Genomic DNA, 25381 nt, shown 5'->3' on the forward strand with positions numbered 1-25381 from the left:
CCAGGGTTCCATGCCTTTGAGGCTGCCTTTCACTGGTACCCGTCTGGTGACTCGCTGGAGGAGAAACTGCACAAGGTCTTCAAGGAGCGCAAGCATTCTTTGTCCTTTCGTGATCTTCCGCCCCGAGGGGGTTCCTCCTTCTCTGGTGCCAGGACTTTCCGCCAGCCTTCCAGGTTTCAGCAGTCCTTGTTTCGGAGTCAGCGTGGCACTGGCCGGTCTTTTCCCCGGATGTTTTGGAAGAAGTCCCAGAGGGGTGCCGGGTCTGGTCCACAGCGTTCCTGACTATGCCAGCCAAGGGGACATTCTCGCTGGTGGTCCGCCTCTGGTTGGTGAGAGGCTTCGCCAGTTCCTTCCTGCTTGGCGCCTGACGACCTCCAACTTGTGGGTGCTGGATGTCTTGTCGCGGGGCTACCGGATCGAGTTCTTGTCCCCCCCTCACCCTCCGGGGTGGTGGTGACCCCTTCTCCTCAGGATGCCTCCCGCCGTCTGGCCTTGTTGGACGGGGTCCGTTCTTTGGTCAGCAAGCTTGCGGTTGTCCCTGTTCCGGTGGCGGAGCGGGGGTTGGGCGTCTACTCCGTCATCTTTGTGGTGCCGTAGATCACGGGGGGCTTCCGGGTGGTCATCAACCTTCGGGGTCTGAACTTGTTCGTGAAGAAGATCCCGTTCAAGATGGAGACTCTACAGAAGGTTATTCCGCTGATCCAGTCCGGTTGGGTGTTCTCTACTCTGGACCTCCAAGATGCGTATCTGCACGTCCCGTGGCTGTGAGGGATCAGCGTTTCCTGCGCTTCTGCCTGGAGGGTCAGCACTGGCAGTTCTGCGTCCTTCCCTTTGGTCTTTGGTCCGTCCCGAGGGTGTTCACCAAGGTAGTGGCTCTCTTGGTGGCCCATCTCCATCCCCTGGGGGTGTCTGTGTTCCTGTATCTAGACGACTGGATGGTTCAGGCTCCATCCCTGGAGGTCATGTCTCACCACCTTCTCTTGACCATGACTACGCTCAGGGAACACGGGTTCTTGATCAACTTGCCGAAGTGCGACCTGGAGCCTGCCACCCGGAGGACCTTCATCAGAGCTGTGTTCGATTCTGTGTTGGGCAAAGTGTTCCTGCCGGAGGCCCGGATTCGTCGTCTTCAGTCTTTGCTGAGGAAGTTGTTGTCGCAAGCCTCGGCTCCCCTCCTTCAGTGGCTGGAGGTTCAGGGCCACAGGGCTGCTTCTGTCTTCACCGTGCCCTGGGCCAGGGTTCATCTGCGCCCTCTGCTGTGGCATGTGCAGCGGTGGGTCCCCTTTCCTGTCCTGGATTATGCGGTTCCTGTGCCCGTGTCTCTGGACATTGTGTCTGCTCTTCAGTGGTGGCTGGATCCTTTTCACCTTTCCGTGGGGATGTTGTTCCGTCTGCCTCTTCCTCTGGTTGTGACCACAGATGCCAGCGCTTCCGGCTGGGGGGCGACTCTGGACCATTGGGCTGTACAGGCTCATTGGCTCATGTTGGAGTCTCGCAGGTCGTCCAACTGGAGGGAGTTGTCTGCGGTGGAGAGGGCGCTCTGCTTTTTCCATCTTCATCTGAGGGGTTGCCATGTCCTGGTGAGATCGGACAACACCGTGTCTGTGGCCTATATCAATCAATTTGTAATGAATATATCTGTTGGGTAGGTCCATTTTGTGGTGTCTTTGTGTGCATATCTGTAGGTCTTAACTTATAGGTCCGGCTTTCTGGTGCTTGTTTCTGTAAGTGTGTGCATGCGCCATAACTAATATTTTATTTATTTATTTATTTTAAACGTATAAAGTGCGCAAATGCCCAAGGGCGTCTCGGCACTGCGGACAGTGGCAGAGTGATAAGCAGGTTATTGATTAAACAGCCAAGTCTTTATTTTTCTTCTGAAGGCTAACCAAGATTGACAGGATCTGATTCCCAGCGGGAGAGAGTTCCAGAGTTTTGCGACCGTGACAACAAAACGCCAATCACCCCAAGAGACGGTTTTAGTGCGAGGTACTGACAGAAGAAATGCATTGGAGGATCGAAGTGGCCTGTTGGGAGTATGGATGGCTAGGTATTTTATAAGGAACTGGGGACCTAGATTACGGGAGGCTTTATAGGCAATGCATAATGCCTTGAATTTAATTTGGTTCCTCACCGGGAGCCAATGATATCTCTTGATGACATGTGAGATAGGCTTCAATTAAGGGGTTCCTGACAGCATTCTAGCTGCTGCATTCTGAACAGATTGCAGTTTTTGAATAACCCTGTTCTGTGCATTGGAAAAGAGTCCATTACAGTAATCCAAGGATGACATCACCAGTGCACCGACCAAGGTCCTTCCTGCATTAAGAGGGAGATATGGTAAGATTTTTTTAATTATTCGAAGTTTATGAAACGAGGCTGAGACGACTGCATTAGCGTGTGGTGCGAAAGTCAGTTTGTCGTCAAATATTATGCCTAGGTTCTTGGCCTTGGTAACAGGGTTCGGTGGGGGGGCCAATGGCCACCAGAAGCTGGACCAGATGGGGGACAGCTTACCAAAGATCATAACCTCCATTTTGTCGGAGATTAATTTGAGACAGTTGCTGGCCATCCAACTACTGATGTCCAGCATGCCTTTTTGGAAGCTGGCTGCAACCCTTTCTCCGTTGTCGTTTATAACGAGCACCAACTGTGTGTCATCAGCGTACGATGTTAGGCCCATCCCATATGCCTTGATGACTCTGGCTAAGTCCGACACATAGATGTTAAAAAGAATCGGACTTGTGGATGAGCCCTGTGGAACACCGCACGGCAATGTCATCTGGGCAGAGTGGAAGTTGCCCAACGTTACCGTCACTGGCGTAACGAAAAGTGAGGGGGCCTCCCTGCACTGGGTCCGGTTAGTGAGGAAGGATGACAACAGGTCTCTTGCTTTGTCCTGAATGCCCATCGCAGTGACACGGTTGATCAGAGTGTTATGATCGACCGTGTCAAATGCAGCGGAAAGGTCTAGCAGAATGAGAACTGCCGTCCCTCCCTGGTCCAGGATGAGCCTTATATCCTCTGATGCCTTAATTAGCGCAGTCTCGGTGCTATGACTCTTACGAAATCCAAATTGGGTGTCTTCTAGCCGGTGGTAATCTTCTATGAATTTGGAAATTTGGTGGTTTATTTAGCTTTAATTTCGTAGTGCATACAGTCACAAGTATGTATGATTCTGATTCCTTACATTATCACATTATCCCAAACCTACTCGCTTTGCCGTTCACTTTAGCTGTTCACAATGCTGTTCAGAATCGGCAAACGGTATTGACAAAGCCAAAAGATCAACTGACAATGGCGAGACCTGTTGGCTTTTCCAATGCATGTTTTTTCCAGCAATTATCGTTACACCATTGTAAGCAATGCATCACTCCTCATAACGTTGATTAATGCCACAGAAGAAAAGCTTTTTTAAGCAGGCCTGGTGAGGTGGCCAGTTGGACATTTTATTGTTTTTTTAGGCCTGTTAGATGACCAGTCTGCTCAAGTGGTAAATAAATATGGCATCTTGTCCCACTGTTCAGTATAGAATGCCTTTTCCTCAAATACATACCACACACACTTTTTCACAAATTTTGTGTCATGCCCTAGCAGCCTGAACTTCTCTTAGGTTATCAGAGCGCGGTGTTAAGATCAGGGGCCTGATGCATCATTCTCAGGTCGCAAAGGAGTAGCTGTAACTGGCTGATGGCAGAGAATATTTGTGCACTGCAACTGATGTAATAATCCCTTGCAGAATCTCTGCCCCATTAATATTATTTAGGCGGATTTCTCTTTGGTACACCTAATGAAAAGGCAAGCAATGGAGGCCCTACATCCCTCTACCTATAACCCCGCATTCATATTTGCAAAATGTGGCTTTGCAAATCAGATCCTTTCCCTAGAGCAATGGCCGTGTCTTATACTGGAGCGAGAGTTTGTACCTGTGTGCATTATGCCAAGGAGTGCAGTGAGAATGAATACACCAACATGTCCAAGAGACTGACAGTAAGGCAACAGGGTATGCAGCAGTGGCTACAGGAATGAGGCATCACCAGACTGGATTTAAACAGGTGGCGAGTGAAGAAATAGTAGTAGGGTTAGGGTTTCGATTAGGTTTGGAGTAGCTTTAGCCTTACCTTTATAGTTTGGATAAGGGAAAGTGCAAGGATTAGAGCTATAGGTAAGGTTAGGTTTAGGCTTATCCTTAGGTGTAGGGCAAGGCGTGTTGAGGGTTTCCCTAAGATTTAGGTTTAGGCTTAGCATTACAGCTAAGCTTATAGTAAGATTTAGGGTTAGGTTTAGCATTACAGCTAAGCTTAGAGTAAGGTTTAGGAATTGTGTTGAAGAGAGTTAGATTTAGGATTAGGGTAAATTTCGGTTTTAGAGTTCTGGAGTATAGTGATCATACTTGCCACTGCAATAATCGTATTCAATGAAGCGGTGTTTTCAACAGTGGTCATTTCGATGTAGTACATTACTTATAGTTATATCTCAATATAGTTATAGTTTATGTAGTGACATGCTACATCATCAAACATAATCAGTGGTGGAAACAACAAAAGGTGTGAAATGTACTCCTGCAAACCGCTTCTGGGCAACAAAGAGGCGTGTGGCAAAACGTTAGCCAAGTACTCTGATGCCAGGAGCTCTGTTAGCACGATATGAGAAGCACTAACCAAACCAACAGGTTTTGTCAATGCTTTTTGCTGATGCTGCACAGCGTCAGCTACAAAAAAAAGGGATGCAATGATGCGAATGCGTGCATACGCCTCATGTTGCTGCTGGTGGTCATGTCATTCTGTATGCATACGTTACCACACATGTGGAACTTACAGATTGATACGGGCGCCATTTTATATATTTTTTTCTGTTCCAAGACGCCGGACACCATTTGCAATGGTAATTAAAAAAAAAAATTTTACTTGCGTAAAAGCACTATTTGCTTTTTTAGAAATCTGAATAAGCTGCCACACCCACAAAAAATGTAAGAGACAAAAATGTTGAAAAAATATTGCGCCAGCAGAAGACATTGGGTCTGGCAGCAAAAGAAAGTGGGCTGGGGAGCAATGGAGGTGCTTAATGTTGGGCGGTGGTTAAAGAGGGAAATAATAAGCCCAACTGGGGGAAATAACAGAAGAGCTAACTAAGGGTGTGGAAAGGAAGGAGCAACACAGAGCACGCAAGGGAGGTTACTTCAGTTGGAGAAGTGACGCATGAGAGCAAGAGCATGAAAACACATGCATTCTTATTGAATGCTAATAGAAAAAAATTGTTCCCTGGATGTAAGCAGGAAAGAATTTGACTTAGAAGCAAGCAAATGAGATTGACAACCGACCAATGCTAAGCAAAAGACTGGCTCTGAGCCAAATGTATGGTCTTCAAGAGGCCTTTTAGGCGAGATCTGAAATGTCTAAATAACTCCTCATGTTGTTCAATATCTCAACAGACAGTAATCACATAGGAAGAAATAGCACCTAGTAAATGGGCACACACTTTGAGGGGGTGAAGGGTGAGTACGCTATAATGGGGGGCTAATGCTTCTCCAGGGTGGCAATCTTCAGAAACAAAATCCCCAAAATTCTGTATAGATCACTACAAAGGAAATATTGTTTTCTATTGTTAAAAATAAAGGCCCAAGTTTATCAAACGTTCATGTGGCAAGCCACTTTGCTGCGCTGCGTGAAAGGGAAATGACAGGAATGCGCCATATTTAACACTATACAGTGCAGTCCTGTCCTTTCCTTTCCCTGGCGCACATTATGCAGCCTTGCATCATGGTGCAAGGGTGCCTGCGTTGTAGGCAGGATTGTTTTTGTGCATGAAGGGACACCTTTCGGTACAAAAACAACCCTCTGAGGCATTTCCTTTTTCTGTGTGTGTTGCAGAATGCAGCACACCTGGAAAGAGGAAAAAGCAAGGCGAAATAAATATATTTCTTCTCGTTACGCCTCACCTGGAGAGGCGTTGCATTTACACACAATCACAGGTCTACAAGTCATGATTAATCTGGGACTGTGCCACAATCCATGGGTAGATGCATGGGAACACACATGCTCCACCCTTGGAACGCCTCTCTGGGGCAGAGTAACGCTACGCATCGATTTACGCTGCATTTCGTACTCTACATTTATCAAGCCACTCGGGGCCTAATAAATCTGACTTTAGTGTTGCATTGCCCTTGTGCCCCTTTGCGTGGTGCAAGGGTGACACAACACTATGATGAATTTGGCCCAAAAGATTATTTGAAGCCTGTCCAATGAAGGTTCATATGAGATGTAGGCAACACACAGGGCTGGCTTTGGGGCAGTGCGACTGGTGCGTCTGTACTGGGCGCTGACCTGTGGAGGGGGCGCCAAACTCAGGGGGCAGTGTGTTTAGAAACAACATGATTGGAGAGATGAGGGGCACTTATGCCCGGTGGTAGTGAGAGATTCCGAAGAAGTGGTCCTAGGGTGTGGGAGCGCCGAAAATTATTCTTGCACCAAGCGCCACCAGCGCTAAAGCCGGCCCTGGCTACACAATTATTGATGACAATACATTTCATGATTAAATAAGGAGTATGTTCAGCTTCGCCAAATTAACAAATTTAGAGTATTTGAAAAAAAAGCAGCTAGAAAATCTTTCAAAAATGTTAACAGAGCAGGATCCAAACCTCGATGCTTTATCCTTAAGGCAATCCTCGATTTTGCGGGGTGCTTTTCCATGTTCTTTATTTATTTTTTAAACGTTCCTAGTTTCAGGACGCTGTGAAATGGAACTAGTATTGAACGCTTTCAGTTGTCAAAAATTAAGTGGAAACAAAATAGATGGAAAGTTACAAACCCACCACCACAGACCCTTTATCAGAAGCCTTCACTCCAGCGCCACGACAGACGTTCCACACTGACAAAGGCGCGCGAGTAGCTGCGGGGCCCCGGGCGGGACGCTTATCTCCGGGGCGTCTGCTGAGAACGTTAGAAGCCCAGTATTGTGACTGTAGGCACTAGTCACACAAACTGTTAATCACTCGTTACCAAAACAAGGGCCATCGCGCGCCCTTTTTACATCCTCGTTTCCCATGGCAGCAAGTGTCGCCTGGACATTGTGATGAGTACAACGTCACAGTGAAAGGGAAACTAATGCTGAACAATGAATGGCACAGGTGAACCTATATTTATACAAATACCAAACCAGACTGACGGGTCTAAAAAAGGAGCATTGGTAGACTGGCCCTGAAGTGTGTATAAAGAGAGTGGGTGGCGGTGGTGTGGTAGAGATTTAACTTCGCTGAGGTGTTCCTGCTTTGGGAAGTACGCTCTACAGACGCACGCTACAGGCACACTCTCACTACACAGCAACGCAGCTGCCTCGGCGCTCAGTCTCCACAACACTTCTCCACCTGCCCTGTAGGGGCCGGGCACGGCGGGAGTTTCCAGCGCCCGAGCCAAAGGCCGAGAGAGTTGAAGTTGGCACCGTGTGGGCTCTGAACAGAAATAAACTTTATTGATCGGTTCAGAAAAAAATCCCCACCAGCCATTTTCAAGAAGTGACATTTGTTGTACTAATAAACACCGTGGCCACTGGAATTATGCGACAAGTTACAATTTTCTAATTCATTTTCAACAAAAAATGTTTCTTGCTCAAACGGGTCAAAGTTACTAATCGATCTTGCATTTCAGGAACAGGCCTTTTACAAATGTTACTGGCCACTTTCCAGCAACTGGTTGCTAAAACCAAGGATTACATAAATGTGTGTCATGATGGGTCAGTTTAAGAGCACTGGTGTGTAGGAGGAACAAAAACAGTACATAAAGAACGGTGCAGGGATTGTCAGCTCTTCAGACAGAATACATTTTGCGTTTGAGGCCTTCTCTATACACAGGAAAAAATACATTTCCTGGCATTTTTTGTAAACTTGGTGCTACTGCTAGGTAAAGCCCAAAGTGCCCTTTCATATCACACTAATGGAAGTGTGGCCCTCTGTCGTACATACTTAAAATGTATTCAAACATATGTGAATGCACTTCAGAGTGGACAGAATGGTTTCTTGTTACTTTTGTTTTGCAGTTTATATACATTTAGAATTCCATCACAGACACGGTTCTCAAAGCAGCATTGAAAGTTTGTAAGAATCCCAACCATTAGTTCTGAGGTATGGTGTATTTAATATTAAAGTGCCTCTTGGCATGACAAGTTCATAGTAAATATAGCAATGCTGCTGCTCATTGGTATGGGATGTGTCCAGAGGCGCAAGCGTGTGCACACAGTAAAAACTAAACTGAAGTCAAGTTTTAGAACATACCCGGGATGTTCACAATAAAGAGGGCGCACGTATCTTTAGGAGTTGTTCTAGGGCCAAGCGAAGGTGCGCTGTTCAATCAGTCATATTCATCCGTGGATTCAGAAGAGAAGGTACATGTCTCGCTCTCTGAACAAGCCATCCTTTTAGCACAGTGGAAAGGAGTGCAGGTGTGCTGGAGTCAAAGCATGGACCAGTCGCGGGGGCCTCCTACCAAGATACAATAACCCCCCCTCACATACACCCACACAATATCCCCCCTGCTGCCTTTGATGTTAAGGTACTGCAACTTAAATCAGTAGGGGGTTTCAGTGATAGAATAACTCCAAAAATATAAGCATGCCATGCAATGGCGGTGACAACAGGACACATCAACATTTGATTGTAAACTGAGGTTCAGGGTATGTCTCTGGATGCACAAAAATCAACACACCTATTAAAGGAAATAATTACAGTGGGTTATTAGTGAGGGATGTTCAGGTACAAATTAATTCCATACGAAAAGAAAGGCATACTAGATTGTCACCCTCACTGCATTCACATTCACCTCGTGATTAAGATGCATTGGCAAAGCCAATCGGTGTGGGCTCGGCAACCTGGCCAATGGTTAATTTTTATATTGTTGTTTTACAGCGAGCAAATGCCACAAAAATATAAAAGAAGAAAAAAAGAAAAAAAGAGAAAAACATTGTGCCGCCGAAATTTTGCAGCTAAATACTTACAATAAAAATGTAACTTAAAAATTAACTATCACAGATCATTTTTTTTTTAATATAACGGTTATAAGCTCGTCATAGCAGGCAGGTGTGCATTGAATAGGTATAATATTTTTTGTTTTAATGTACATCACAGGAAAATATGATTCTTACTGTCTCATGAACGGACACTTTTGGTTTTGACTTGCAGTAAGCTGAAGATATAATTTAAATACACTAGGATAACGAAAACATAAAAAAGGGAAAAGAAAGAAAAGTGCAGTTTTATTAGGCAGTAGGCAACCTGGTTTGGCGTCACTCACGTTCCATTGGTAAAGAAAGTCTGTGTTACTTGTATATGGTATTGCACTATTGCTAAGGGGACCATTAGGTCTTGGATGGAATCCTGGTTCCCCAGTCATCAAATTGTGCGATCTTAGGGCACGTGACTGAAACTTCCAGCACCTTGTTTCCCCCATCTGCCAAAAGAGTAGTAAATTCCCCCTTCTGTCAAAAGAGAAGTCATTCAGTCTGAAACTAAGGTGCAAAGCACCCACCCATAAATTAAATGAGCAGACGAGCCAAACTTAGAAGGTGATGAGGCAGAGACAACCTGGAGAAAACTGGTGCCACCCCATACCTTCTACAAGACTGTTTCTGAAAATATTTAGCGAACAATCAGGATTTAAAGACTGAGCCAAAGACAAGTTCATTACACATTGCCATGCTGCTAGCAGTGCTAGTTCCCTCCATAAGTACATTTAATGTGTGTTTTCAGACAAGTGTGCGCCAAATAAAAACACTAAATGCACAACGAAGATTTATACAGCCTTTGATGCAGGAACAATCAAGTAATGATCCAAACCCTGCAAACTCAGTTATGCTTCTCCAACACAGTCCAGCAAAGTTCATCTCGTACCTTGCCGATGTACACCAGCTCATCCAGATGAAGGGCTCACAGGCTCAGAAACTGCTGTCTCCTGTGGAGGACCCCAAGCCTCCCTCAGGACCTACATCATCTTGCTGGATGCTCAGAGTCAAACTCATTGACAGCAGCATCAATATGTGTCAGAAGACTGACAACTAACTCTAAGTGTAAATCTCCACAGCACATGTTATCCAGTGACTAAAACGTACCTCACAACATTTGATAAGGTAGAAAATCCCCTAAATGCATCTCAAGCATATGAAGACATAATTAATTATGTTTTCCAACAGGACCAAACAACTAGTGATTCAGGCCTGGTCATCTGAAATGATCCAAGATGACTTCCCCTTCCCCACCCCCCAGCTGACACAAAATCCCTTGGATTCACCTTTAACACAAACAGCTCCTTCAAAGAACACATTACCAAGAAAAATGTAAAAGCTTGTTACCAGCTAACCCTTCTAAAGGAAGTGTAATGTTTCCTACCCCAAACTAACTTCAAAACAACAGTCCATGCCACAACATTCTCTGACATGGCTAGAGACAACACGGTGCTTAACACTCTAACCAACCCCATATTGATCCCCTGAAAAGCATCAGACAAGCCCTAGCCTGTCTCATCAAAAACCCTAAGTTCAACCACATGACTGCAAGATTAAAGGAACTACATCGGCTCCCCCTTATAGGCCACAACATCTTCAGGACCAGCTGCCTAAAATACACACCCAACATAAATTGCACCCCTGCATATCTAGCTGAGAAATTAACTACCCCACACAAACATGGCCATACTGGGAGCCAGAACATCGCCAGACTGGAAACTAAGAAACACAAGATAAAGAAACCAAAGGATAAACCTTAACCATACATCCACCCAAAAGCTGGACCACCATTCTTATTAATATCAGACCTGCCCCAACCCTCCTAGAATTTTGAAAGGAACTTAAAATATTAAAATACATTTTTTCAGCGAACCCTACCTCCAGACATGATATGAACCAATTACCCCCTTGAACATTCTGCCATGTTGTAAATGTTCATGATTTCTACTGATGGACACTCCTTGGTCAATGTTTTGTTGCTTTCCAACTAGGTTCACACTCTACCAATACCTTTCTATATACACATACATGGTTATGAAAATATCATAGATGGCAGTACACAATAATGATATATTTGTGCTATTGAAAAATGCATCTACACAGAACCAAAACACCTTGTTGTAAAGTTCTGAAGCACCACACTTATTCCCTTCCATAGGTCTGAGTCTACCTCTCACCTGCTTTCAACAAAGGGATGACTGATTTCCAGTTAAACTGTTCTGTGAACTGCTTAGAAACAAGATGGAAAGCAGGTCTTACTTCATGAAGATCCTTGCCCTTAACACCACCCGAGTTAGTGTGCTGGCTCCAAAATGCCTACAATGGTGTCTGGAGCAAAGTATAGATGTTGTAGTCTCCTGTCTGAGACACATCTGATGTCGGCTCTTTGCTGCCAATTGCTGTGCCTGTGCTATACCCATGCTGGGAGTGGTGGACTAGGTGCTCTTCCAACACACTATCTATGGAGATCACCCTCCTTGAGTAGAGATGGACAAGAATCCCATAGCCAACTTGGAGAGGTAGATCGGACCATCCTATAGAGCATCACATGAGGAGACATTCTACTGCCGCATTTTGCGGCCAGATGAGTGGCACTCATGCAGGATCTCTACTGCTCTACCAACAAAAGGTGAATGTTGAATCAGTTGGTGGGCACCCCACAGTGGACCTGGCAATCAACTCCTAATTCCATCTAGACCTGCATTTCCTCACTCTCAAGGTGACACCATGTTTGGGTTTGAATAATTATGGCAGGAGCCCTAGTTTAAATAGGATCATCACCGTCTGTATCAACAGTGGTAGTTAAAATAGCAGCATTTCTGCAGCTCTAATATTGGCTATTTTTTTCACGCTTAGCAATATTGATATGAAAATACAATGAAATATCCTATTCTAGATCAAAAATTGGCTTGGAACCACTGCAATGCGAGGTGTGGCTCCAGTGAAACCAAGATCAGATCACCTCGAGACTGACAATATGGATAGTAGGTGAAACTGGTGAGGATTGGTTGGAGGCTCTGCGGCAATGGATGATCTTGCCTAGGCAAGGAACAGAATATATCCAGAGTTGTACATCCAACGGCTTTTGACTTGTACTCTCATGCTAACTGCCTCAAATGCCCTGTTTTAACCTATAACTCTGCTAGGAGGCAATCAAAACAAGGGTCAGGAAGCAAACTGCCTGGCACACCAGCACACACTTCACCCAGATGCACTGTGGTAAATTCAGTGCTCGATAACACTTCAGTTGTATGTCTTCAGTACTCATAATTGCTGCCAGTGCTGTGTATCTCTAGGTGTGTTTCAGGATGTTTGACCTTCTTCAGTAGAGAGTACTACTTTAAATGTGGGGGTGCTGGCAATTCTGCTCAGTCCTCTAAGGTTACAGTACGACTCCACTAACCTATAAGCCTCAGTTGCAAAGTGTCTTTATCAAATATAACACAGTTTACCTAAAATGGTTAGGTTACGTAACTCTTATGTCAAGGGCTCTGAAACCAATTGTCTAGTTCACACTATATACATATACAAATAAATACAAGTAAATACAACAATTCTGTAGTACTAGCTCACTAGAACAAGTCCAACCAGAACAACAATATAAAAAATGAAGAATAATACGTGTTCCTTTCATGATAATCGTGATTTTAAGAAACACTAAAGAGGTCAGAATTTTCAAATTATATTGTGCATATGTTCTATCTCTGTTTAAACTAGGGTTTGTTATCGCCAAGTACATTAAACGCTCTGATTTTGACAATTATGTGGTCCATATGAAATTTTAAATACATTTTACAAAAAACTCCATTTCATTCTTTCACTCTTTTCTCCCTCACTCACATAACACACCTCATTCTTTCATTACCTCTATCAACAATGTTTAAATTCCTCTGACCTTCACTGTCTTATTTCATTCCATCAGGCTTCTCAACTCCACCACTGCCTCGGATTCTCCTTCCCCACACTTCCCTGTTCAGCTCTTCTCTGTCCCAGTTTCCCCCTCAACTCTGCCTCTCATTTGTTCACTCTCTATCTTCCAGTTTGCCTCTGACCTCCATTTCCACCACTCGTATTTCCTCATCTCCATCACTACCTGCATTTCTTTCACTTCTTGCAGTTTGCCTCCCATCGCCACCTCTTATTCTGATTTCAATTCTTCCATTTGCCTCTGACCGGCACATTTCACGACCATCCACTTTCAGATTTATCCCACACTCTGGCCACTAATTAGTTTTCTTGCCTCCAGCTTTATACCGGTCAGTCTCAGCACCCCAACTCAATTTCACCCTATGTAATATTCTCACTACTGTTCCCATCCACTTTTCTTTCTCCACCTTTCTCCCTTTTATTTTTTGACTCTTATCACCTCAGTTTCCTCCGGTTCCTACCCTCTCTTTCTCGACATGCATATTCCAATTTTCTTAATGAGGCTTCCACTTTAATATTTACCTATTTAACTGTTACCGTTGCTAATATTCAGGCACACAAGACCCGGTGTCATGCAACAATACTCTTCCATTTTATTACTGTTTTACACTGACTTTTCTCATGCCATCTCAACGCTTGTCCAATAAAAGCCTGCCTGTCGTGTCTTACTTCCTTATTCATCGTACTCTGTTCACCTTCAGCTCTATCTTGGTCTCTAGCTCGGTCTCTAACTCATGCTCCCCATCCCTCAACCTCGCTCTTATTATCTCTAGATTTCCTGTCTGCACCTCTCATTCTCTTATTTGATCCCGGTGTTATTTTCCTATGCTAGCTCAAATTTCTGCTTCTTTCTAATCGTGCTGATCTTGGATTTTATCCCCACTCATTTCATTTTGACTTGTCAACAACGTTTTTGTTCTATCACCCGCTTTAATTTCTCTGAGTCCTAAGATTGAGGTGAATGCTTATGAGTCACTTTAAAATTTACAACAGGCTGTAGCAACAAAAGTAGAAACAGGCCATGTCAAGTGCATATTTTCCTTTACACAAAACCCGCACTTCAAGCTTTCCTGATGCAAAGCAGGCATGACACAGTCATCAGCTTTTCAAGCTTCCTTTAGAAAGAAAAGGTGCAGCATGGCCAATAGCTGTATATATACGAGTGGGTCACGACCCACAGTGTGGGGAAACCTGCTGTAGTGGGTGGAAGAAAAACGTGAATGACACAATAACAGACCAATAGATGTAGAGGGCTGTCTTAAAGACCTAGGGGCATATTAGCAAGGTCCTATGATAATTATCGCTCAGCGCTTTTAGCGCGAGGATAATTATCGCAGGCTAACGCTGGATTCCATTGCGGAGATAGCGTGCTATCAGCAACGCTTATCTCCCAAGCGATAGGAATCCATGCGTTTGCTGGTAAACAGTGTGATTATCGCTGGAAATCCAGCGATAATCACACTGCAACCAGCGAAACCTTGCTGATAGGGCAGGGTCATGTAATCCACCTCCCATTGAATTACATGACCAAGTCTGAAAATTAGCAGACGTAAAAAAAAGCAGTGTTAACCGTGGTTAGCGCTGCTTTTTTGTCTCTAACAGGGTTAGCGTGAAGCTTGATAATAGGAGAAATGACGCTTAGCGACATTTCTCCTATTATTTTGCTCTGGAACGCCCACTTTGCATCTCATTAGAGATGCAAAGGGAAGCGTAGTGGAAAAGGGTGCGAACATGCGATTTTGCATGTTAGCACCCTGTTATTGATAGGGCAATATTTTTATCTCTGCTTCTTTGGCTTTTAAAGCCAAAAAAGCGGAGATAAAGCCATTGATAATATGCCCCCTACTAAGTATACAATACATATCATTTTAGTAAAATGAAAACGACTTGGCTAACACCAGACCTGAAAATGATAGCCATAAAAATATGGACAGGGAAAACTATCACTACTTGAAGAGCAAAATCTAATAATTCTATTCATTACAGTTCAAAATAAAAAAGGAAAAATATCTGAACCGTTAGAAGAGGCTTTCACGTACAAAGGTCGCGATTCAAAATTTCAGTTATCAGAGCAAAATTACATGCATTTTTTGCAGGGTGCACATTTTAGAACCCTCTGAAAGGGTGTGGCAGCTGGCATTACAACGAACGTCTTTTGAGTTCCAGACTTTTGCAGCTAAATTCATGAACCAACAAGTTGAGCAATCTTACCATCAAATGCATAGTTCAAAACAGTCAATTACTTAGGGTAGCTGATGCTGTGTCACAATTCGAATGAAGGTAATTTCCCTGAAACCCCTCCTTTCTTCCCAGCAATTCTATGGTTCATTGTACTTCTTTTATTTCTACAATTCAAGGGAGCGTTCAAGGAGGTGTGAAAGTTAGAAATGCTCTTTATAGGCATTTCTCTATAGTTTTATGCTTGTTCTCGCTCCCAGAAAGACGAGGCATAAGATTCCCTACTCAGGCAAGTGACAGTGATTGTCAAAATAGAGACTTCAGGGGGGATTTATTAAGATGTTACACTGTGTTTGCAACACAAACATGACTCAAATCAATGCAAAATCTTTTTTACGATTTACTATCTAGCGCTGAACTTATTTAGTGCTGGAAATAACGTGAAAGCTTTGCCTTACTTAGCACCAAGGGGACGTATCATGGCCATTCCCATGCGACCACCCATGGTTTCTGACGCTAAACCCTATTTACAAAATAAAGTAGACAGGGTTTTCGTCAGAAAACTGTGCCCTTTTGAAGTAGGCTCACCTTTTCCGACTTTGTACATGTGCTGCACTGTACAGCACACATACAAAGCAGGAAAAGATTTAGTTATTCTAATCGTGGTAATTTTAACTGGGAGGCTATCCTTCCAGTACAAAACCTATGCTAGACTCACAGAGGCACTCTTGCGCAAAGGTGTCTCCCTGGTGCACAGCAGCCGATTTCAGCGCTGGCGCTAGGGAGGAGAGTGCCTTATTTGCATGGCGCTCTCCTTTCCATGCAGCACAGCATTTGCAGCTGCTGCACTGCACGAGTAAGTGATAAATCGCGCCCTATGTTTACTTTCACCCAATAGTTTGATCAGCTGTAAACAGTTCAGATGGAATCCCTCCCCTAGGAGGTGTTCTCCTAGACATAAGCCAAGGAAATGCTAGCAAAAATAATTTTGAAGGATATTAAACAAAAAATTCCAAAGCCAAAATTCGCCAAGGTAACTGCTCTGATGCTTTTCGGTTCACTAGAACAGACGACACTGCATGCCATCAAGGTCACAGGGTGTCCAATACAACGCTAGCAGTTGTCTTACAGCTCAGTGAAAGCAAGAAACCTCAACTAAAATACCCGCTTCCGCTTTTGAGCAAATGAAGTTATTTCCGTGGGTCTGTGTACATACCAGCCACGATGGATTGTGCTTAGTTAGTCTCTCACGCTGTATTTTTGGAGCTTTGCTTACCGCTGGACAGGTCGCCTACGAACGAGCACCGGTTACACTAACTTTTACTCAGGCACGTTATGCTAGCAGTGTAACAGAAATGAGACTACATTTATTGCCTAAGGAAACTTCGAGGATTATGCTAGAGGACTCTTTAATCATGGTTTTGCACACATCATACACTAATTTGGAGTGGTCAGGGTGAGTTTTGTCTAGATCAGCCCCTAGTGTTGATACATGCCTTGCATATAGTACCTGTGCTCTTCGATTAGTGCATTCACCTGCACCTCTCCGTTTTTAGGGGTGCCATTTTATGATACAATGTGTTTGCATACTGTGATAGACGTACAGCACAAAAATTGCCCCAAGGACCTAGGTCAGGGTGCAGATCGATGTAGTCATGAATAATTTGTGATGTGACAGAACGTTGATGGCATGAGCATCTGGGACTGATACAGAATACGAAGGGGTGTATCTTTGAGTTGGGAGATGTTAGGGATTGTTGCAAATTGTTTAACTAGCATAGTTTATTAGACATACAATATGGCTATTTCCTAGTGATTACTTGCGGTGGCACTCATAATCTGCAATGCTATTTGGATCTATTTTTTCTGCTAAATAAGTCTACAGCGGCCTTGAGGTGTAGGAAGCTCTCTGTATATCGTTATAAATTCAAACAAAGTTAATAATAACATTAAACAAATAATATGCTACCGAGACATCAGGTAAGCCAGCTGTCCCCCCTGAACTATAGTCGGCTCCCCATTGCCTGCCATTGTCATTCTAAAAGTGGAAGTTGTCCATCAGAGACACTTCCACCTCAATCCATACCAAATGCTTTCACAGGTCGGTACCCTTTGAAACTTGACTCGACTTTGCAGATTAAGGCTTTACAAAAAGTGGTAAAAACAATTAATATGGAGCGTTATTGAGATGGAAACACTAAGCTTACTTACGTAACTTGGAGCTGTGCACATGATAGAGAAATAGGATGTCTAAAATGTACTACTGGTGTAAAGCGATATGAAGGTTATGCAAGTTTACCATGACGGGTTTAGGCGCTTTTTTGCAGTGCTGGGTGTATTTGTTCCCTCAACTGCTACTGTGCTGTTCCATTCTTTGGAAGTAAAGCAGAAGGAACAATACTGTTAATTTCAAAATTATAGATATGTTCTACAACAATTATAATTTACAGATATTGGCTGGATATCCAAAAAGTAAAACAATAACTTCTGGCCTTTCACATAAGGGGAATAGACTCATAGTATTAGTTGACCACCACGTAATCCTTGGCTGAGTTGCATTTTCAGCGAAGCTCTCCTTATGCTACTCAGTGATGTTTCTTGTCGGGTAACAGTGCTGGACTGTGAATGAGCCAGTGAGGGGTTTATGTGTCCTTCCAATCCCTCAGAGGGGCACTTAAGGCCCTAGATAGAATGAGTTGGTGACTGCGTATGTGGAAAGTGGTAAAGAACCTTAAAAATAAAACAATGGGAGCGAACTGTGCATAGATGATGACCTGTAGGTACAGTAAGTGAGTCATCTATATGGCTGTTTAGGCTGTGAGAATTGCCAGACAGAAAAAAGAGGGGGCCGGGAGGAACCAATCCATGTACTTAGGTGATTACTGGTAAGCCAGAAGATCAATAAGTGGCAATTGTCGGCCCACGTAAGCATCCAATGAGTTGACAAAGTGCCTGGGCTGCAGCTTCTCCTACACCCTGGCCTCTGTGAATAACCCCAGTGCAAATTAATTTGCTAATGCTCTAAATTTGTAAATTAACTCACTTGTGGAACTAAAGTAAAATATAGCATTAAAAGTGACCTTGAAGTCCAGCTCTTTCCATGGTGTAAGGTGAATGAACCGAAGGCCTTGTTTTAAGACACGTACACCCAGTGACCCCCCCCCCCCACACACACACACACACTTTCTTGGTCCAATTATGTACTGTATGTTCCATGAAACCTAGCAAAGATTAGTGTTGCCGTTTTCTGTAACTAGAATAGTTCGTAGAACTCATGTGTGCTCATTAGTTGATGATTAAGTAATCCCTTTTCCACATACAAGTAAAAATATTTAGAAATGAAAAACTGTTTACTTGGATATGGCCATCCTATCACTGTTTGGCTTTCAAGCACTACTATTTTCTTTTGGGTGATGCAGGACGAAAGTACGTTTTTTTTAAAAATGTATCTGTCTCCCGGCACTCAGTTTCTCTGTAGGGCGAGTGCTTCTCCACCCCCGCCCCACTCCACATTTCTCTCACTCATTGTTTATACTCCACCCAGAGTTCCTTCACGCTAGCCCCCTGTTTTGTCCAACCCTGTCTTTTGTAAATCTCCCCCACTCGTGCTGTCAAGTACAATAAAAGCTTTTGCTCCATGTTTTTTAAACTCAGTAAAAAAAAAAAGTTCAAACGCGCATGAATGGAGGAAAAATCTGGAAAAGTAAAAGTGGAGGTGAGACATTGAGTGCTAATGAATAGTACATTTCTCCGATACACAATTACACACAGCGATCTTGATGGGGGATACAAACATACCACCTATACTACTTACTTCTTTACAAGCGGAGGCCACTAATTACATATACCCAAATTTATTATCATTATCTTAAAGAAATTAAGAGAAAATACTAGTCATTTATTTCGCAGATAATTCTGCTTTCTTGGGTCAAATTCAAATGATGAGACAGCTCGATAACTTGGTTAAAACGCACCAAGTCAGAAGCGTATCACAATATGACATGCATGCTTTCTAGTCAAATGACGGTTATATTTCTTTCTTTCAGAAAGGCGTATGACGTCATGCTGCTACTTTCTAAAACTGCATATTAATACAAACGTTATCAAACTGTCTCATCACTTGAATTGGCCCACAAGACGAATTACATGGAACTCGTATGTCCAGAGTCACTTTCTTTGCCGTTTGTTAAGGTAACATTTAAGGATTTACAGAACTGGTTCCTCAATATTTATTCCAGACATTTGAGATTGTTACTTTGAGAATAAACTGCTGTTGAAAATAGTACCGGTGTTCTGGACGTCGCAAACGAGAATCCCCAATTTGTTTGCACCATACTGCTGTTATATATCACAAATGTAATTGTAAATTTAGAAATACACCCTGCTAAAATAAAATAAACACACAAGATTTTTTTTACATTTTATTATCCCTAAAATTAAAAAATATGAAAAAACGCATTGGGATTTGAAAAGCACTTAAAAATACTCCCACACAAAAACTAAGCCATTTTAATATCTCCAGAAAACAAATTATATTACAGATTTATTTATAACATGTATTGCAAATCAAACAAATTAAGATTACAATTTGGCCATTTGTCTTTACCACGCCGCAAAATCAAATATTCTGTTTTTCCTTTAGTGGTTGGTATTTAAAATCAATTTCTAAAGATATATATATATATATATATATATATACACGCACACACACACATACACACACATACTTGTACAAAATATGCGTAGCCCCCCTTTTCCTTGAGGCACAAAAGTTGGTTGGACATAATTAAAATAACAACAAGGGTAGACAAAAAGTGAAGGAAAAAAAAATTACGTTTGTTTGGAAGGTGGATCGTCGTGTCTTTTTTACAATGATCATATATGGCATACGCTGGCACTTGCATGATGCAACAGCATACTAAATGAAGAACATAGGAAACACTCATTTTCTGGAGTAAATAAGCCCAATTAACTTTAGTCGTCTTTACAATTTGTCCCAGTTTAATCTTTGCAAGTGCGGTGAAAATTCGATTTCACAAGACCGGTGCACAAAGACAATTCAAAGTCAATTATTTCATAAGAGTGAGACTTTAAGAACCATAGTCTTGAATATTAACCCAATACACTGGACAATTTGTTTCACAATTGTTACCACGATGATGATCCAGGTGGGCTCAGGACAACACAAATAGAACTGAAATAAGCAGAACTTGCTTAAAATTTGAGTCAAGCTTGTCACTCTTTTTTTAAGTGCCAAGCCAATCAAGGTTGATCCATCTTCCAAGTGGGATAATCAATGTTGGCTTGGGCGTAAAATAGAAACCTATAAACACTGTTCTTCATACAGGATCAATTACATGGTAACCTTTCAGACAATCATGATTATATTAGAACCTCGAGGAGTCCAGACCTCAAGGGTGCTGGAAATACGACACAATCCAGAATATGTATTCCAAGGGAGAAAGTTCTTCTTACTGGGAGAGAGACACCTACTAACTTTGGTAAGGACTGTAGCAGTTCTAATGGGTACAGACATTTTTAAACAAAAGTGAGACTTGAGTACATGCATCGGACGTAAAGGGAACACTGTTACTCCATTTTCTTTTTAGTAAGTGCAACTGGAAAAATAGAAAAGTATAATGAAAATGTTGGTTTCGTGAAATATATACATATCTATATAACCTTTATACTTCTTGTTCAAAGTCCTGCTTAGGCCTTGTGGCATTATCAGTCACCACAGCTATTAAGGAGGCTGCTCTCCTTCTCCTGCAGTAACTGCGTGTTTTGAGCTCTCAGTCTGTCCAACTCTTTCTCCAGCTCTCGTATACGGGTATGGGGCCGCTCATGGGACTTAATCTCTGGGTGAGAATCCTCCTTGTAAAGCTGAATAAGGGGCCCTCTGGGTAAGGCATGAGTGCTGGGGTCTTCCTTTAAGAGTTGTTGATCTTCAGAAAGAGGTTCTCTATCTGGGCGGGGGTCCTCCCTGGGGGGCTGTAAGATATCTTTCTCTGGTGGGTGATGCTGGGGTCCAGCCCCTGCATGCCAGTGAGCAGTGCCATGGTTAAGAGAGTCCTTATTATGAGGGTGCAGGTGAGATCGCCGGACACCCTGCTTGCGCAGCCGATTGTTCTCGTCCTCCATGCGAGATAGGCACTTCTCTAGTTCCAGGTACTCGCGCACCAGCTGCTGCTTACTCATGTTCTGCAGGCTCTCGGTGTGGTAGCGCTCGTACGTTTCAGAAAAATCTTTGAGGAGGAAGCCCCCGGGGCGTAGGCCGGAGCCAGGGCCTCCCGTGCCATCGCTGCCCGGTCCCTCGACCTCCTCCTCGGGGGGCTCCTCATCACTACTCTCCGTGCCGCCTCCGCTCCGCAGATCGGGCTCGGCTTGGGCATGATCGTCCATAAGAAATTGGGTGGTATTGTAAGGAGCCACTGGCTGGCCCTTGGCGAACATCTCTGCACGGAGGCGAGCAGCCCGCTGGCTCTCACGTTCATCCAGCTGTTGCTTCTCCTCCCATGAGAGCTTGAAATAGGGCTTCCAGCGGCGCTTCTTCTTTGAAGGCCGGCGCCGATGCTTCTTTTTCCGCCACTCTTCGCCGCCACGAAGTGCAGCAGGGACGTTGACATCGCACCCGCCGCTGGAAGGGTTCGCAACCTTACCCTCACATGCCCCGCTATTAGACAGCGCTGCGAGATCACTATGCCTCTCGTCGCCACTAGGCGGCTTTGATTGCTTCTCCAGACCCCCGCCCACCTGCTGCATGCCCACACCCCGCCATGTTGCGATTGGCTCATAAGGCTCTGCCTGCACACCAACCCCTCTATTGCAGTCTCGCTCTTGCCTCGCATTCTGATCTCTATGGCAGTTCTCGTCTAGCTGCTGCGCTCTATGGCTTTCTCGCTGCTGTTCCTTCGGCTCTTCTCTATGGCAGTTCTCTTCCTGTGCCATGTCTTCTCTACGGCAGTTTGCATCGGGACGCTCTTCTCTATAGCAATTCTGCACTTGCTCATCGCTGCAGCGCCACCCACCGTCCACCTCCATTTCAGACGCATGCGCATTCTCTCCCCCACCTGCACTCACAGGGGAAGTTTGGCAGTTGTCTGACAGCTCGTGTTCTTCCATGCCTTGGATAATGGAAGATGTTCTGCAGCGGCAAATCCCGGCGACTGCTGATTCAACAGCGTCTTGTGCTGGTAACTCTTCAGGTTCCTCCTTCAGTTTGCCACGCCTGCTGTAGTGGCTCCCAGGGCATTCTCGGTATCCTTGGGGACCACTCCTTGGGCTGCTCTGTCAGGTGAGCTATATACACAATCTTCCCCTTTCGTCGCAGTTTGGTCTTCCTTCAATGTTACTAGTACAGCTGTCAAACTTATCCCCGCCCACTTCTCACCCTTCTTGCTGCTCCCACTATACAACTTCTTCGCTTGCTGACTCCTAACTGCTGTCTTAAGCACTTGGTAGCTCCTTATATAGCGGAATCTGTGTTCTCCCTGCGCAGGCGCTTGCGTATGTCCTCCTGGGAGCTGTAGTTCCATGACTCCCCGTTCGTATCAATATGGCAAACTTACGCACTACAAATCCCGATAGAGACACCTGGCGGTCTGTTAGTCAACCAATCAATGCGTAGAATGTGAAGGCCCGCCTTTGAGGAATCTCATTGGCTGTAACTTGTGTCGATCTTTGTTAGCACCGTCCCATTTTCTTTACCAAGGGAGGGGACAAGTCAATCAAGTGCGGAAGGCCAATCATAGCAAAGCTTGATGCGTTACAAGGAGAGTACTCCATTTTATCTGTGTTTGAGAGGATCGATGATGACTACGCGTCGAATGCGAGGAATGTGGAAGGGGCATCAGAAACGAGAGAATTAAGACGCATGTTGTGGATTTCTTTTCAAAATAAACTACTTGTATTTAAGCTAGCACTCTTTGCTTTCTGTGGTCGTCTTCTGATGAAAAATTCGTCATTAGGAAAATAGTCCCAGCCATCGACTCGGCGCTAGTAAAGGGGAAGCTCGATTATTTCCAGGCACTTTTTAAATTGCACGAAAAAGCGTTACGCGTAAAGAGCCGAAATCGGCGATGGGGTTGAGTGTAAAAAAGTTGAAATGCTAGGCTAAAGGATACGTTTAATCTTCTCATACAACAGCCCCCCGTTTTGGCGAACATGGCGGACACTGAAGCAAAACAAAACGAGCGCCGTCTTAAAGAAATAGTTGCCCAAAAAGGAGAAGTTTGGAAATTTTTATAAATACCATTGTCTTTTCACATACTATTTTTATGTTTTGGAGCTGCACAAGTCTACACTGTAGTGTGTAGAGCTGGCTGAATTTATAATAATGGAACCAGGATACTAATCCCCGTTTTGGCACTTGCACAAAAACTGTTATTGCGGGTCAACTGTATGCTCTCTTCGCCTTTTTAAATTGTACTTTCGTATTCAGTAAATGTGAAGGAAAAATAGAATTTATTGTGGCCTAGTACTATTTCAGCTACGGTCCCCTTTAATTCCACCTTGGTTTCTATAATCCGGTCACAATCAGGCTGTACATACACCATATTATTCATGCACACCAACTAATGTTCGAGAAGCTCTTTCTACAATTAAATGTTCTTTGTAACCACCCCATCTCATTGGAAGTAGGTTAGAACTGTATCGTATATGTAAATTATTCTAAATATTACGTTGCTCGTTCTCGATTCCAGTTTTGACTAGGCTCTTTTGACTGATTTTGATCATGGATTGTGGGGAGTGCCTCAATGTAGGCAACTGTTGGTGGGATCATAGGTATATAAATGCAATTACAATACAATAAGATTAACCACCTGCATATTGTGCTCAGAAAAGCAGATTGAGAACTCGGGATGAGGCAAGGGCTGAGAATCGAAGGTGTGGCATAACGGCCAGAGCCGCCTACGTTGGCGATCCAGGCTTGAGTCTCGGCGTCAGCTCAACATCCTGTGATTCTGGGCAAATCACGTAATCATTCCGTGCCTAGGAACAGCGCCTGGAGACACCACAGGGATGATTAGCCGCACCGTACAAATCATAGAACAGAATGGAAATTGTTTTGCCCCATAACGGGTGAATAATTTATGCAGTCTGCTTTTGTTTCTGATACGTGTATATGTTTTTTTTTTGTACATAAGATCAATCGGGAAGGAGTAGTCGCATCTCGAATAGTGCACCCTCAAATTTATGTGGAACACATGTTGAATTTTATTTAAACAAGCACTGACTAAGCAAATAGTTTTTGGTTTTATATCCAGCTCCTTGATCAGGGACATCAGCGCTCAGCCTGTCAAAGTTGTGGGATCCAGTAACAGTGAAATGCTAGAATGGTTCCTATTTTCTGTTAAAATGCATTGGTCTTTCTGAAGTAGAGTTTAATAATCAAGTAGTAATTTTCCAAAATAAAAATGTGGGAAAATGATGCAGGACAATGAATGCGGGTCACTCGAAGGTTATGAAAGATGAGTCGGTAGTATTAAAAGAATGTTGCACAGGGAAATGACGTAGGCATGTAGGTGCTTGTGCCGTGGTGTGTGATGTTATTTCACCACATCTTTTGGCTACTTCTCTAGCTGATAAGAAGCATCTTATATTTCAATCTAGCTAATCTATATGACAAGGCTGTGGATAATCAGGAATAATTTTGAGATGCAGAAAGATATATATTTAATTGAATGAAAAAGGATTCTGTATTACCGGTATACACATAAACAGTCTCACACTCTGCCCTTCTGAACGTCGACAAGGGCTATCCAGGAACTAAAGGCCCAATATAGCAAATCGTGTGTAGGATTGTCTATGTAGAGTGGTCTTTCTTAGAGAAACAGAGGAAATTGTCTTTAATTGGATTGCATAATAATAATATTTTTCTGCTCGTGAGAACGGAACAGTATCAAGCCAGGAGGACAATCAATCACCAGGTATTTGTTATACTAAAGTGCCTACAGCCCCACATTTACTGGAAGATACCCCTTGGAGACCATCACATTTGAATTAACATTTAATCTTGCATTTCAATATCCATTACAACTACAATGTTGAGAGATTAATAATCGGGGGCTGTTTAGTGTAGCTCATGGACAATGGAGCCAGGACACGACAAAATGTGGAGGCTTGGTGCTGTGGGAAGTCAATCGCTCTGGCCATGTGTTACGTTTTGTAAAGGATAGTGTTTGGACCGTTGTGGATGAGAGATGTGGAGCTCTCGTTCTTGTGCTAGCAAGCTTTCCAGAGAGGAAGATGGCTCCCACCATGGGTAGGGTGAGGCAAGTCTGACAGA

The 25381-nt window shown here is 43.7% G+C and overlaps 1 protein-coding gene and 1 long non-coding RNA gene across 2 annotated transcripts in view; one reads left to right on the forward strand and one right to left on the reverse strand.

Annotated features, from left to right (window-relative positions):
- Positions 1 to 19588: 19588 nt before the first annotated feature.
- On the reverse strand, positions 19589 to 22530 carry LOC144755828 (uncharacterized). The gene has a single exon (XM_078645126.1). It carries the CDS (start codon positions 22213 to 22215, stop codon positions 20821 to 20823), a length of 1395 nt encoding a protein of 464 aa, XP_078501252.1. The 5' UTR covers positions 22216 to 22530; the 3' UTR covers positions 19589 to 20820.
- The window catches only part of LOC144755829 (uncharacterized), a 65766-nt gene continuing 62617 nt past the window's right edge, over positions 22233 to 25381 (forward strand). Inside the window, exon 1 of the long non-coding RNA XR_013594974.1 lies at positions 22233 to 22387. This is a non-coding gene — a long non-coding RNA (uncharacterized LOC144755829). The remainder of the gene's footprint in view (positions 22388 to 25381) is intronic.

This window comes from Lissotriton helveticus, chromosome 5_1 (assembly GCF_964261635.1).
Source record: "Lissotriton helveticus chromosome 5_1, aLisHel1.1, whole genome shotgun sequence".
Classification (NCBI taxonomy): Eukaryota; Metazoa; Chordata; class Amphibia; order Caudata; family Salamandridae; genus Lissotriton; species Lissotriton helveticus.